At 37.2% G+C, this 13,716-nt stretch overlaps 2 protein-coding genes across 10 annotated transcripts in view; one reads left to right on the plus strand and one right to left on the minus strand.

Moving 5' to 3' along the window:
* KLHL28 (kelch like family member 28) overlaps positions 1-9,766 on the minus strand; it is a 38,598-nt gene extending 28,832 nt beyond the window's left edge. Inside the window, exon 1 of one of the 3 annotated variants that reach the window (XM_015453222.3) lies at positions 9,665-9,766. Coding sequence is in view for 1 of the 3 variants with exons in the window: in XM_015453221.4 (XP_015308707.1) it covers positions 8,680-8,721 (42 nt within the window). In the remaining 2 variants the exon portion in view is untranslated. Of the gene's footprint in view, positions 1-8,679 lie in introns of all 3 variants that reach the window. The other 2 variants (XM_015453221.4, XM_015453223.4) reach the window with 2 other exon arrangements.
* Positions 9,767-10,008: 242 nt separating this feature from the next.
* The window catches only part of TOGARAM1 (TOG array regulator of axonemal microtubules 1), a 115,572-nt gene continuing 111,864 nt past the window's right edge, over positions 10,009-13,716 (plus strand). For all 7 annotated transcript variants that reach the window (XR_012415758.1, XM_005561164.4, XM_045396347.2 and 4 more), the window contains exon 1: positions 10,009-12,286. Coding sequence is in view for 6 of the 7 variants with exons in the window: in XM_005561164.4 (XP_005561221.3) it covers positions 10,241-12,286 (2,046 nt within the window). In the remaining variant the exon portion in view is untranslated. The remainder of the gene's footprint in view (positions 12,287-13,716) is intronic.

Raw genomic sequence — 13,716 nt, forward strand, 5'->3', positions numbered from 1 at the left:
TTTGTAAAATTTGTTGTGGATTAATAGGATTAAATGAGAAGTATGTAAGGAAAAACAGATCAATGGAGAGCAGAAAATATAAAAGTAGATCATTTGATATGCAGGTTTAGTATATGATAAAAGTGGCATCCCAGCAAGGGAAAATAGAAACGTTTAAATGTGTTGAGATAACAGAATGGCCATATGGAAACAGGTAAAACTAGATTTCTGCTACATACCTACACCAACAGGATAAATTCCAAATGAATCAGAGGTATACATATGAAAAATGTAATTATATAAATATTAGAATGAAATGGGGGTGAAAACATGTTGAAATTTAGTCCCCAATGCGGTAGTATTGAGAAGAAGGGGTTTGAAGAAGTGATTGGCAGAGTCCTTATGAATGGATTGATCCACTTACAGATTAACGAATTAATATGTTAGCAAATTAAAGGGGATTTATCACAGGAGTGGGACCAGAGGCTTTATAAAAAGAAGAGAGAGAGCTAAGCTAGCACACTCACAGCCCCCTCACCATGTGAGGCCCTGTGCTGCCTTGGGACTCTGCAGAGTTCCTACCAGCAAGAAGGCTCCCACCAGATGCAGCCCCAAGAAAGCTCGCACCAGATGTGGCCCCCTTGACCTTGGACTTCTCAGCCTCCATAACTGTAAGAAATAAATTCCTTATATTTACAAATTACCCAGTTTCAGATATTCTGTTACAAGTAACAGAAAACAAACTAAGACAACCTGAGATTAGGGAACAGTTTCCTAACTTTGAAACAAAATCCATAAGACATTGGTGAAAAAATAGGTAAAACTGACTACATTTTAAAAACTTAGAATGAAGAAATCATAAGTAAAAATATAAATGAGACTGGGAAAAATATTTGTAGCATATATAAAATTTTTATCAGTAATTATAAAATATTTCTAAAACTCTCTAGCCCTATAGGAAAAATTGGTTAAAGAAATGAACAGATGTTTGTTAAAAACATAAATGGTTTTAACCATACAACAATTGCTCAACTTCACTTAAAATCAAATACATTAATACATAGAGTTAACAATTTTCTCTTGACAGCATACTCTGTTGGTGAGGATGTGAGAAACAGGAAATCTCACTCATTACTGTGGGAATAGAAAATGATACAAAACCTCTGGAGGTAAATCTGTCAAAATCTAGCAAAATTACATTTGGATTTATCCTTTGACCCAACAACCCTACTTCTAAGAATCTATCCAAAAATTACACTGGCAAAAATGTATAAAGACACATTCATAAGGCTAATAATAATTGCAGGTCTATTTATAAAAACAAAAGAATATACTCATGTTTCTTATTCCTCATATTTGAGAGACCAAAAGGCAACTGACCAAGAATTTTAAAACAACTCTCATGTCCAGCAACGAAAGAATGGTTGTGAAAACTATAGAGCATCCACACAGTGGAGTACTATACAGCAATGAAAAGGAACGGGGAATCTCTGTATGGAATACTCTGCAGTGATCTCCCTGATCTAAGCAAAGTATGTTTAGTGTGTCACCATTTATCTATGAAAGGGAAGATTACAAATATACATAATCATTTCTATTAAAAAATAGAAATAAAAAAAGAAAATTTCTAATAAAAAAAAGTACATACAATATGTACTTTTAAAAGTTACCTACAAGAGGAGGTATGGAATAAACTAGAGAAGGTAGAGATAGAAGGTAGACATCTTTGAATATACTCTGTTTTATAGATTTGATTGTGGAATCAGAAAAGTATTTTACATAATTATAAAGCACAATTAAATCTTAAAAACATGATCCATAAGAAATTTGAAAATACAAAGGAAGAAAATATGTACCTAGATAGGGGCCTTACCATACCATTCCAAATAACTTTAAAACAGTAATCTGATAGTCTCTATTGCAATATGCCCTAAAATATACATCTTACGCTGTTTTCAGTAATTGCATTGTTGATGAGGACACTGTTTATTTGTATTGTGACACTGTTAATGTGTGCATTGTGCTATAAAGCAAATGAGTAATGATATGATATTCTATCAACCCTAGGGTCACTGTGATCTAGGATTCTTGGTATGGGAAAAAGAAGATAAAGATATAACACTAAGATGTTAATTAAATGTATGTATATAAATAACAGTAAATATTCATAATACATAATTTCTATATAATTTATAATATATAAATATTATATGATGTATATTAATATTAAATATAACATATTAATATTATATAATATATAAATACAACATATTATTATATTAATATTATGATATATACATGTAATATATATTATTATAAATATATATTAATATAATATATAAATATATAATATATAAAATACATGTGAGCTATACATACATATTAAATCTATGTAATATTAAGGAAATATATGTAATATTTCAAGGAAATATATGTAATATATAATATATGTAATATAAGTATTATATTTATATAAATATAAATGAAATACATGTAATACTAAGGAAATATATGTAATATTATTTTAAGGAAAAAAATAAATTATATTTCCTAGCTCTGTCTATTGAAAAGGTCTAGAAACTGACCATCCCAGTAGCAAAGAACATTTCTAGCATTCAGATGTAGTCCTTAAATACCACTTCCCTCAAAGAGAACAGAACTCCTTGGGCAAATAGCTGATATTATGTCTGGGGCAGAAGATGTCAAGACAAATTTGGAATCCAAATCCTAGGTGGTGTAATCCTAGCACTTTGGGAGGCTAAGGTGGGAGGATAGCTTGAGCCCAGGAGTTTGAGACCAGCCTGGGCAATACGGTAAAATTCCGTCTCTACAAAGAAAAAAACGAACAAAAAAATTAGTTGGGTGTGATGGCACACGCCTGTAGTCTCAGCTACTTGGGGGGATGAGCTAGGAGAACTGCTTGTGCCCAGGAGGTCGAGGCTGTGGTGCACAGTGATCATACAACTGCACTCCAGCTTGGGAGACAGAGTGAGGCCCTGTCTCAAAATAAATAAATAAATAAATCCTAGGTAGCAAGAAAGCTATCAAATACTACAAGAGTAGTATAAAAAATATTCAGGGGCCAAACTGAATAAGCTTTCACTAGTCAAAGACAGGACAAACTGATCATCAATACTAACAACTGCAATTGATTAAAAGATATCAGATATTTAAAATGCATGAGTTAATAATGATACTTAAAAAAAAATCCTAGTGGTCACCACTGGAGGATGCTAATGTACCAACTCATTATTTGAAACCTAGTAAAGAGAAAGAATCAAACATTTATTATGCCTTTCCTATGCTAACTGTACTACTGGGTTTTGAAATAGATGAGTTTGTATGTTTTTGTTTTTTAAGAGATAGGGTCTAACTACCTTGTCCGGACTAGTCTCGACCTCCTGGTCTTAAGCGATCCTCCCACTTTGGCCTCCAAAAGTGCTGGGGTTACAGGCATGAGCCACTATACCTGGCCAAATTTCTCTTTTTAAAAGTATCCATGTTAATAAATAAAGAAGGAATAATGGAATATTACCATTTTGCATCCTTAATAAATCTTGGGCATTGATTGTGAAGGGCTGTTTATATCACAAAAAGAGAGAGAGCTAGATAATTGGACCTTCTGATGGAAAAACATAACACCCATGAGTATTCTCACGTCCCACCCCCAACACACACCAAAGTCAAGCCAATTAAACTACAGTCAATTCTCTAGCTCCAACTATTTACACAAAATATAGAAAATAGAAAAATCATGTTAAACAATACCAGAAAGATGCAATTAGCAAAAACATACTGACTATGAAAAATCTTGTAAAATAAACTAAATTCTTCATCAAATAAACTGCAAGAAATAAAGAGAATGCACCTATAAATTTAAAAGACATATCAATCAAATACAACCTGTGAACCATACACTTGTGTGTGCACCCACATGTTTAGAAAACAGCTGGAAATTTACACACTGACTGGATTTTAATATATTAATTAGTCACTGCTATTTTTTGTTGCTAAATAGTGGTATTGTGGTTGTGTTTTTAAGAGCTTTTTTCTTTTACAAATACATACTGAAATTGGTGTACAATGGTGTGATCATAGCCAACTGTAACCTTGAATTCCTGGGCTCAAGGGATTCTCCCTCCTCAGCCTCCTGAGTAGCTAGAACTACAAGTGCATGCTACCATGCCTGGTTAATATTTTTTATTTTTATTTTTTGTAGAGATGGGATCTCACTATGTTGTTCAGGCTGGTCTTGAACTTTTGGCCTCAAGCAATCCTCCTGCCTTGGCCTCCCAAAGAGCCGCGATTACAGGTGTGAGCCCCCATAATCAGCTGTATTGAAATATTTGTAGATGAAATAATATGTTGTTAGGATGTGCTGCAAAATAATAGGGGATGAGGGAATGGAAGGGGATATAGATGTCATCATGAGTTGATAACTATTGAAGATGCGTGATAGGTAAATAGATATTCATCATATTATTCTGCTTTTACATGTTTTTGAAATTTTGCACAGTAAGAGAGTTTTTTCTTAAACAACAGAAACATAAGGCACTAAATTTTGAATGAGACTTACAGTTTTAGAATCCTAAGTTCAGAGAGGTTAAATGAATTAGCAAGATACATAATTAGTAAAAAACGTTACTGGGACTAGAATGTTTTCTTAATCTTAGAACAATGCTCTCTACACATTACATTAAAAAAATTAAATGCCAAACAATGTCGAGCTGCTTAAAATATTTACTGAATCAATTTATAATTGTTATCACTTCTCATAAAATGAAATTATTCTACAAAAGAGCGTCTAGAATACTTTTGACTGTCATATGTACCAGTTAATGTTCTAAGCTTTTTACATGTATTAATTCCTTTCATCCTCAGAGCAACAATATAATAGGTACTGTTATTATTACTTTTTCTGTAAAATTTTCTTTATCTGTAAATACTATTCTTTATCTGTAAAATTTTCATCTACTTAGGTTTATCTTCCAAAGCCATTACATATTTCTGTCTTCAGTCAAAACTGTAATTTTAAAGAAAAATCCAACTTGTATTGCATATTAATTACTATGTATAAGTTAACAGAATTTCACGTCTGTTGCAAACAGTTTTTCAGTGGACAGGAATTAATTATGTAACTTAGACACCTGTCATAACATGGATTCAGAAATAACACATTTTACAGATAAAGAAATTTGAGGCACAGAGAAATTAAGTCCGAGGCAAGATTTTTTTTTTTTTTTTTTGAGACGGAGTCTCGCTCTGTCGCCCAGGCTGGAGTGCAGTGGCCGGATCTCAGCTCACTGCAAGCTCCGCCTCCCGGGTTCACGCCATTCTCCTGCCTCAGCCTCCCGAGTAGCTGGGACTACAGGCGCCCGCCACCTCGCCCGGCTAGTTTTTTGTATTTTTTAGTAGAGACGGGGTTTCACCGTGTTAGCCAGGATGGTATCGATCTCCTGACCTCGTGATCCACCCGTCTCGGCCTCCCAAAGTGCTGGGATTACAGGCTTGAGCCACCGCGCCCGGCCACCGAGGCAAGATTTAAACCTTGGCACTCTGTCTACATAATTCTTAAATATTCTATTACACTGACTCATTTATTAAATAAGCTCAGAATTTCTTAATTGTATTAAAATTTTAACTCAAACAAGAAATTAAAAATGTGCAGAACAGAAACACAAAGAGGATAGATCATTCACATAAAATCTTTATAAAATATACACACATTAGATACAAAAATACATCAGGGCTTTAAAATGAAATAAAGAAGGATCCATGGAACAATCATTGCCTTCTGGTATTTGTCTAAAAGCAGATTTGGTATAGCAGGTTTCTCTATATCCCTGCTATAGTTTTTGTTCTTTCTTTCTTTTTTTTTTTTTAAACGATAAAGCAAACACTTAATAGTATTCTGAATCTTGGTAACTGCATTAGTCAATATCGAATAAAAAGTATCTATTTGAAATTAAAACGAAATCAAACTTTCCATAGTCTACAGTAACTTAACTTTAGCCTCTGAAACCAAGTTAATAAAGGTCAAGTTGTGAGTTTAGTCTCTATCTACTTAATTGACACCTAAGCCACAAAACAGTGGTGCTGAAATCAGTTGGGAGGCAATTATCTGCCACCATATAAATATAGATCACACCCAGAGTAAATAAATGGTGAAGAGAAATCAAGATTACTACAAAAAAAAAAAAAAAAAAAAAAAAATTCAAAGAGACAGTTTTCTTTAAAAGGAGAAAATAACTGATCTATGAAATTAGGAGAATATTTTATCACATCTGCTCTTTTCTTAAATTTCTTTCCCACAGTTCTTTTCTCATAGGATAATTCAACTAATAATGGTATATAGTTTTATCAGTGAGCCTATGGAACAAGTTAGGATATTTTCCTTTTATCTGAGATTTGGCTTTTATTATTTATTACTTGACAAACAAAAGTAAAATTAGAAGCCTGTCAGAACTCTTACTGAATGTGGTAATGACTTTAGGAACTTGCTTTCTTCTGTGTTATTTCTGAATCCATGTTATGACAGGCATCTAAGTTACATAATTAATCCCTGTCCACTGAAAAACTGTTTGCAACAGAGGTGAAATTCTGTTAACTTATACATAGTAATTAACATGCAATACAAGTTGGATTTTTCTCTAAAATTACAGTTTTGACTGAAGACAGAAATATGTAATGGCTTTGGAAGATAAACCTAAGTAGATGAAAATATATCACTCATATACATCAAGAAAACTGACTCAATGCTGTAAAATAAGCTCATAATTTCTTAACTTATTAAAGTGTTACCTCAAACAAGAAACTAAAAAGATTTTGAATAGAAATCCAAAAAGGGTAGATTAAAATATATATAATCTTCAACCAAACAAGGATTGAAAGAAAAAATAACAAATTTAAAAATATATAATTAAATGATATATAATAAAACATATGAATAATGGGAAAAAAATCTTAATTTTATCCTAAAGTTTCAACACTGACCTCCACCAAAACCTTCTCCAAGCTCTAAGCAAATGTGAGTTATACTTTCTTCCTCTATCCAATTACTCTTTTGTGGAAACACCCATAAAATGTTCCACAGTCCAAATGTAGAAGATGTAACCTCAAAAAATTCTTGAGAGGATTAAATGACTTAATATTTACTAAGTACCTAGCATGGTGCCTGGCACATAGCAAATACTCAAAACATGGTGTTATTATAATTGTTTGTTAATACTAATAGCAACTTTCATTTGCATAGCATTTCTTCACAATAACTTCTCAAACTATACAAAATTCTTACTAGTTTACAGAATTCACACTGATGTTCAATATTCCTGGATGTCTGTAAAATTTGAGTAAGAACATAGAAAAATCATAGTGATTCGCCCAGGGAACTACTATGTTATCTCTGATTCTGGAAATAAAGGAGGTTTTAGGGCAATTGTGTTTACCCTTAAGTTCAGCTAAAAAAAAATTAACATATGTAGCACACACATTCCTATAATTCACTAATTTAACTACACTCTTGAAATTATTGAAATTTTAAACTTGTTTTAGCTGAATTTGCAATTTTCAATGTATCCTTAACCACTTCCTTTTAACCTTCTGAGGTGTACTATTAATAAAACACCTGACAGTGTATTCTACTATTCTAAAAATTGATTATAAATTTGTACTCTCTCTATATATGATTAAATACGAAAGGCTTTTTAAGTCAATATAAGAAGAATTCCTAGATTTCCAAAGTAAGATTTAAAAAAAATCTGCTTAATAATAAACAGAATACACACTCAATGAATGAGATTTACGTTCCACAAAATAGTTCTAAAAGATAATTAGTAAGACGTGATGCTGATGAAGTCCCATTTCCTAAATATCCACTACGGAGACTAATGCATCTTCTAAGTCTTCAATCAAAGAGACAAAATATAACAGATATAAAATAAATTGCAATCTGTAATGTACAGTGATTCACAGGGACCTAAAAAAACAATCAAAAGGAAGACTCATCTTGCTTTGTTCCCAGGAAAAGGGCAGGATAACTGCTTAAGTATCCACGTCTCTCATTTAAGACTTTCGAAGTCCTTTTCTGTGATTCCATGATTACCACACAACCTCTAGTTATTAACTTGGCTTCCCAAGTTCTGCGATACAAGAAAGAGCGCACTGGATTTTCAACTTGAAAATTCTGATTCAACATAAACTGGCACTGTAATGTGTACATCATTCTCTAGGTTAGTTTGAACTGGGTTCCTCAAGTCTGGGCAATACATGGGTCTACACATTTGAGCTTCTTAGGTTGGGACTATGAGAAACAGACACTTTCTCATTGACAACTGCTACAATCATTTCTTGTTTTTCACCTCCCTGTCTTTAACCTGTCCCTAAAATGAAACATGTTAGCCAAACCTAATTTAGGCAGATTCATTTAAACACGAAAATGGCTTATTAAAACCCAAGTAACAGCCTAGAATTTAAACCAAAACATAGGATTTATATTTACACAGCCTCATTTATATTAAGTCTATTCCCCATCCCCACCCCCCAAAAAAACAAAACAAAACTGATATTCAAATCGTAATTTAAGGCAAAAATTCAGAAATTATTTTTGCGCTTGCAACAGCTGGGAGCATTATTTATAAAGCTGTTTAGCATATGTGACTCAATTATCCCAAGACTTTAAAAAGTATTTAAGAGAAATCCCACCTGGTACAGAGAAGGGTAGGAATACTTGCATTTGAAGGGCATAAATTTGGGTCTTCAAATGATAACTTAGACTTTTCGCACGAGTCATTCAAAAGTAATTGTATTAATACTCCTTCAAAAAAAAATCTCTCTTCCACACTCCAAAGCATTCAGGCTCACACTAGATACGCCAGCTCCTCCACTGTGTTCGTTTAAGTATCATTTATGATAAGGAGAAAATGCACACAAAATTCTCAGTTCGCCTAAAATAAATAAATGTCTACTATTATTCCTAAATCCACAGGGCAGAATTCTCTTAGAACCGTGATGCCAAGAACTTCCACCGCAAGTGAAATTGTCTTCGCAATCTCTATCTCTAGGAGACTGAAAGGCCGCAGAGATGCTTGAGGATCCTGCAGGGAGGCTAGGGCGGCAGACGGAGGGGGCGGAGGGAAGGGGAGAGTCCCACCGAGGAACTGCATTAGAAGGAAAGACTTTGATAACGTCTAAGGGAGAGGCGGTTAGCTACAGGGGGGAAAAAAAAAAAAAAAAAACAGACCTATTTCCAGATTATGTACGTTGTAAAGAAAACGCAAAGTGATGAGGGTAAGGAAACGTGGTCAAAAACAAACAAAAAACAAACAAACAAAAATTAACCCTCTACGGCCGGAGGGTTAAGAGAAGTCGACAAAAGGAGAAAGGGGAGGAGGGCGGGGGCGAAAAAAGGCCCCAAAGACCAGGAATTGAAAAAAAGTACCCGATTTGTGAGCTTGGCCGTGGTCCGGATCTTCTGTCCTGATAAGCAGATGGCAAGAGGAAAGGATCACAGTTACTCAGGGTGGCAGAGAGTAACGCGTTTACAAGGGTAACCAGCCCTGCACAAGAAGATGTCGTCTCTCTTTCCACCTGCTCCGCTCAGTCCTTTGCCTCTTACTCTAGCACCAGTGGCATTCAGGCAAAACACTGCCAAAGTCTCCACCGCTGGAGGACAGCAAAAGGAAAATACCTGAGTCCCAGTAATCACACGGGAAGCGACAGGAGGAGGAGCCGCGGACAACTGGAGCCTGGGCTGGATCCTCACTAGCTCCGGTCAAACCCCAACTCTTACGGGTGGGGCGGGCAACTTCCGCCCAGAGCAAGGAAAGCGTCACATCCGTCTAATGTCTTCACCCCTCCTCCCTTCTCCGCTCTAGCTACGTTTGCAACGTTCTGACTTCCTCTTCCAGGAGACTTTGGCCTAGGCTCAACACCTGACGTGGACTACATAACCCAGCATTCATCACGGCAAGTGGATTTCCGGGTCAAGAGGTCCGCGCTGGGTACATCACCATGGAAGCAATCGGTTTGGTCACGTGGTGCCCTTGGTTACGCCCGGTGGCAGCTGTGGGGTCTACGGCTCAGACGGGGGCCATTTTGCCAGAGGCTGCCTCCCGGAGTTGGGGGCGGCCTGGCGGCGGGCTGAAGCTGTTCTTTTTCCTCTTCTGCAGCTTGGGGCTTGGAGAGGATCTGGAAGTCCGGGCTCCATCGAGCCCTTCGGAGACGGCAATGATTTCTTCCAACCACCGCCACCTGACGACCCTGCATGGCGGCTGCGCCCTCCGCTCTGCTTCTGCTGCCGCCCTTTCCAGTCCTCTCTGCCTATCGGCTCCAGAGCCGCAGTCGTCCTTCCGCCCCAGAGACTGATGATAGTGGAGTTGGGGGCATTATGAGAGGAGAGAAAAACTACTACTGCCGTGGAGCTGCGGGGGACCACGGTTCCTGCCCCACTACAACTTCGCCTCTGGCCTCGGCCCTCTTGATGCCCTCGGAGGCAGTCTCAAGCAGCTGGTCTGATTCTGGAGGCGGTTTGTCAGGGGGAGATGAAGAGGAGACTCGGCTGCTTCAACTCCTCCGCACCGCGCCGGATCCTTCTGAGGCCTTTCAGGCTTTGCAAGCTGCTTTGCCGCGGCGGGGCGGTCGACTTGGCTTCCCCCGACGCAAGGAAGCTTTGTATCGGGCACTGGGCCGAGTGCTTGTGGAAGGAGGTAGTGATGAGAAGCGGCTCTGCTTGCAACTTCTCTCAGACGTTCTCCGGGGTCAGGGGGAGGCAGGCCAGCTGGAAGAGGCCTTTAGCTTAGCACTTTTGCCTCAATTAGTTGTCTCGTTACGGGAAGAGAATCCAGCCCTGCGGAAAGATGCGCTGCAGATCCTGCATATATGTCTGAAACGTAGTTCTGGAGAGGTGCTGAGAACGCTTATACAGCAAGGACTGGAAAGTACCGATGCCCGACTTAGAGCGTCCACAGCACTACTGCTTCCCATCTTGCTTACTACTGAGGACTTGTTGCTTGGTCTGGATCTCACCGAGGTGATAATATCCCTAGCCCGAAAGCTTGGTGATCAGGAGACAGAAGAAGAATCTGAGACAGCTTTCTCCGCCCTTCAACAAATTGGGGAGCGACTTGGCCAAGACAGGTTTCAATCGTATATTTCTCGTCTCCCCTCTGCCCTGAGGAGACACTACAATCGCCGCCTGGAGTCCCAGTTTGGAAGTCAAGTTCCTTATTATTTGGAACTGGAAGCCTCTGGATTTCCTGAAGATCCCCTTCCATGTGCAGTGACTCTTTCCAACAGCAATCTTAAATTTGGGATTATTCCTCAGGAGCTGCATTCACGATTATTGGATCAGGAAGACTATAAGAACCGAACCCAGGCCGTCGAAGAACTAAAGCAGGTGCTGGGAAAATTTAACCCTAGTTCTACTCCTCATTCTAGTCTTGTTGGCTTCATTAGTTTGCTATATAATTTATTAGACGATTCTAACTTCAAAGTGGTTCATGGCACACTTCAAGTCCTGCATTTACTGGTTATTCGCCTTGGAGAGCAGGTACAGCAGTTCTTGGGACCAGTTATAGCAGCTTCTGTCAAAGTACTGGCAGACAACAAGTTGGTGATCAAACAAGAATACATGAAAATCTTCCTCAAGCTAATGAAGGAAGTAGGACCTCAGCAGGTGCTTTGTTTACTCCTGGAACATCTCAAACATAAGCATTCCAGAGTGAGAGAGGAGGTGGTGAACATTTGCATCTGCTCCCTGCTGACCTATCCTAGTGAGGATTTTGACTTGCCCAAACTGTCCTTTGATCTTGCCCCAGCTCTTGTAGATAGCAAACGCAGGGTACGCCAAGCAGCTTTAGAAGCTTTTGCCGTATTGGCATCATCAATGGGCTCAGGTAAAACCAGCATCCTTTTTAAAGCTGTGGATACTGTTGAACTGCAAGATAATGGAGATGGAGTGATGAATGCTGTGCAGGCCAGATTGGCTAGGAAAACCTTACCAAGGCTAACAGAGCAGGGATTTGTGGAATATGCAGTACTGATGCCATCTTCTGCCGGGGGTAGATCAAACCATTTGGCACATGGAGCAGATACGGACTGGCTTTTGGCTGGTAACAGAACTCAGAGTGCACACTGTCACTGTGGTGACCACGTAAGGGATAGCATGCAAATTTATGGATCTTACAGTCGAACTATTTGTACCCGAAGGGTATTAAGTGCAGGAAAAGGAAAAAATAAATTACCGTGGGAAAATGAGCAGCCTGGAATCATGGGAGAAAACCAGACCTCCACTTCCAAGGATGTAGAGCAGGTATGCTTCTCTAATTTTCTTGAGTCGAAAGTGTGAAGAATTTAAATGAAAATATGCCTGCGATGACTGAAGGGTGAGTCTGCTTGAGGGAAACATGTTATGCTTTGTTTTAAATCAATTTTAAATCCACTGAATGTTGATGTGGGTACTCATTATAATGGTACAGATCAAAAAGGACCATTTAATAGGCTTCCTGCTTGATAGATTTAATTAAGTTTGAGACACGTGATATAGACAATACCTAGATTCAGTTTGAGTTTGTTACTGTGGCATGTCAGTTTATCTCATCATACAACAAACATTGAATACCTAGTAGGTGCCAGATAAAGAGCTAAATTCTGGGAATGAAGATGAGGCCAGTTTCACACAGTTTAGGAAAAAGGTCAGACCTAGGAATTAGCAATTAACAAATTCGCTAAGTGCTAAAGTAGAAATACAAAGACTGCAGGAATACTGAAGATAGAAAAAATAATTCCACTAGAAAAGTAAAAAAAAAAAAAAAAAAAAAGCATCCGCAGAAGATATGACATTTGAACTGAGATTTTACCCCCGAAGCTTTTATTTAAAAAATTCCAAATCTATAGGTAAGAGTACAATGAATACCCATATACTTCATCTGTATTTACCAGATGTAACATCTTGACGTATTTCCTCCGTATTTGCTGAACCATTTGAAAGTAAATTGTGGATATCTTGAGATTTCACTCCTAAATATCTCAGCATATATCTCCTAGGAATGACATTCTCCTTTATATCCATAAATCATTATTGCACCTCAGACTATCAGTAGTAATTCAGTAATATGTAGCAGACAGCCTGTAATTAAATTTCCCCAATTGTCTCCAAAAGTGTTTTATATTTCTTGTTTTACTTTTATCATCCAGGATCTAGTCAAGGTTCATGTGGTTAATGTTCCTTGTAATTTTATCTAGAATAATATCCTGCTTGTTGTTTGTTTCTTTGTTTTTTCATGGCTTTGGCCTTTTATAAAAAGAGTTTGGGGTAGTTTTGTAGAATGTCCCTAGTTTTAAATTTATATGTTTACTTGATTAGATTCAAAATAAATATTTTTAGGAAAATATTACATAGGAGATACGTATATATGAAGGAGAAGCTAAGTAGTGTGAACTTCACAGTACATTACATTATGAGGCAAATGATATCAGGTTGTCCCATCACTGGTGATGCTTAATTTTTTGGATAATGCTTAATGTTTGGATAAGGTGGTAATAGCCAGATCTCTCCATTGTAAAGGTACATTTTCCTCTTTAGAATTAGCATATAATCTTAGAATTAGTATATAGAATTAGCATATAGCATAATAGTAAAATGATACTTGGAGACCGTAAGAATACCCCAACAACTTTTCACCCACTGTGTTTAGCATCCATCAATGGTCTTTATCTGTATTATTTATTATACTGGGGACT

This window comes from Macaca fascicularis, chromosome 7 (assembly GCF_037993035.2).
Source record: "Macaca fascicularis isolate 582-1 chromosome 7, T2T-MFA8v1.1".
NCBI lineage: Eukaryota > Metazoa > Chordata > Mammalia > Primates > Cercopithecidae > Macaca > Macaca fascicularis.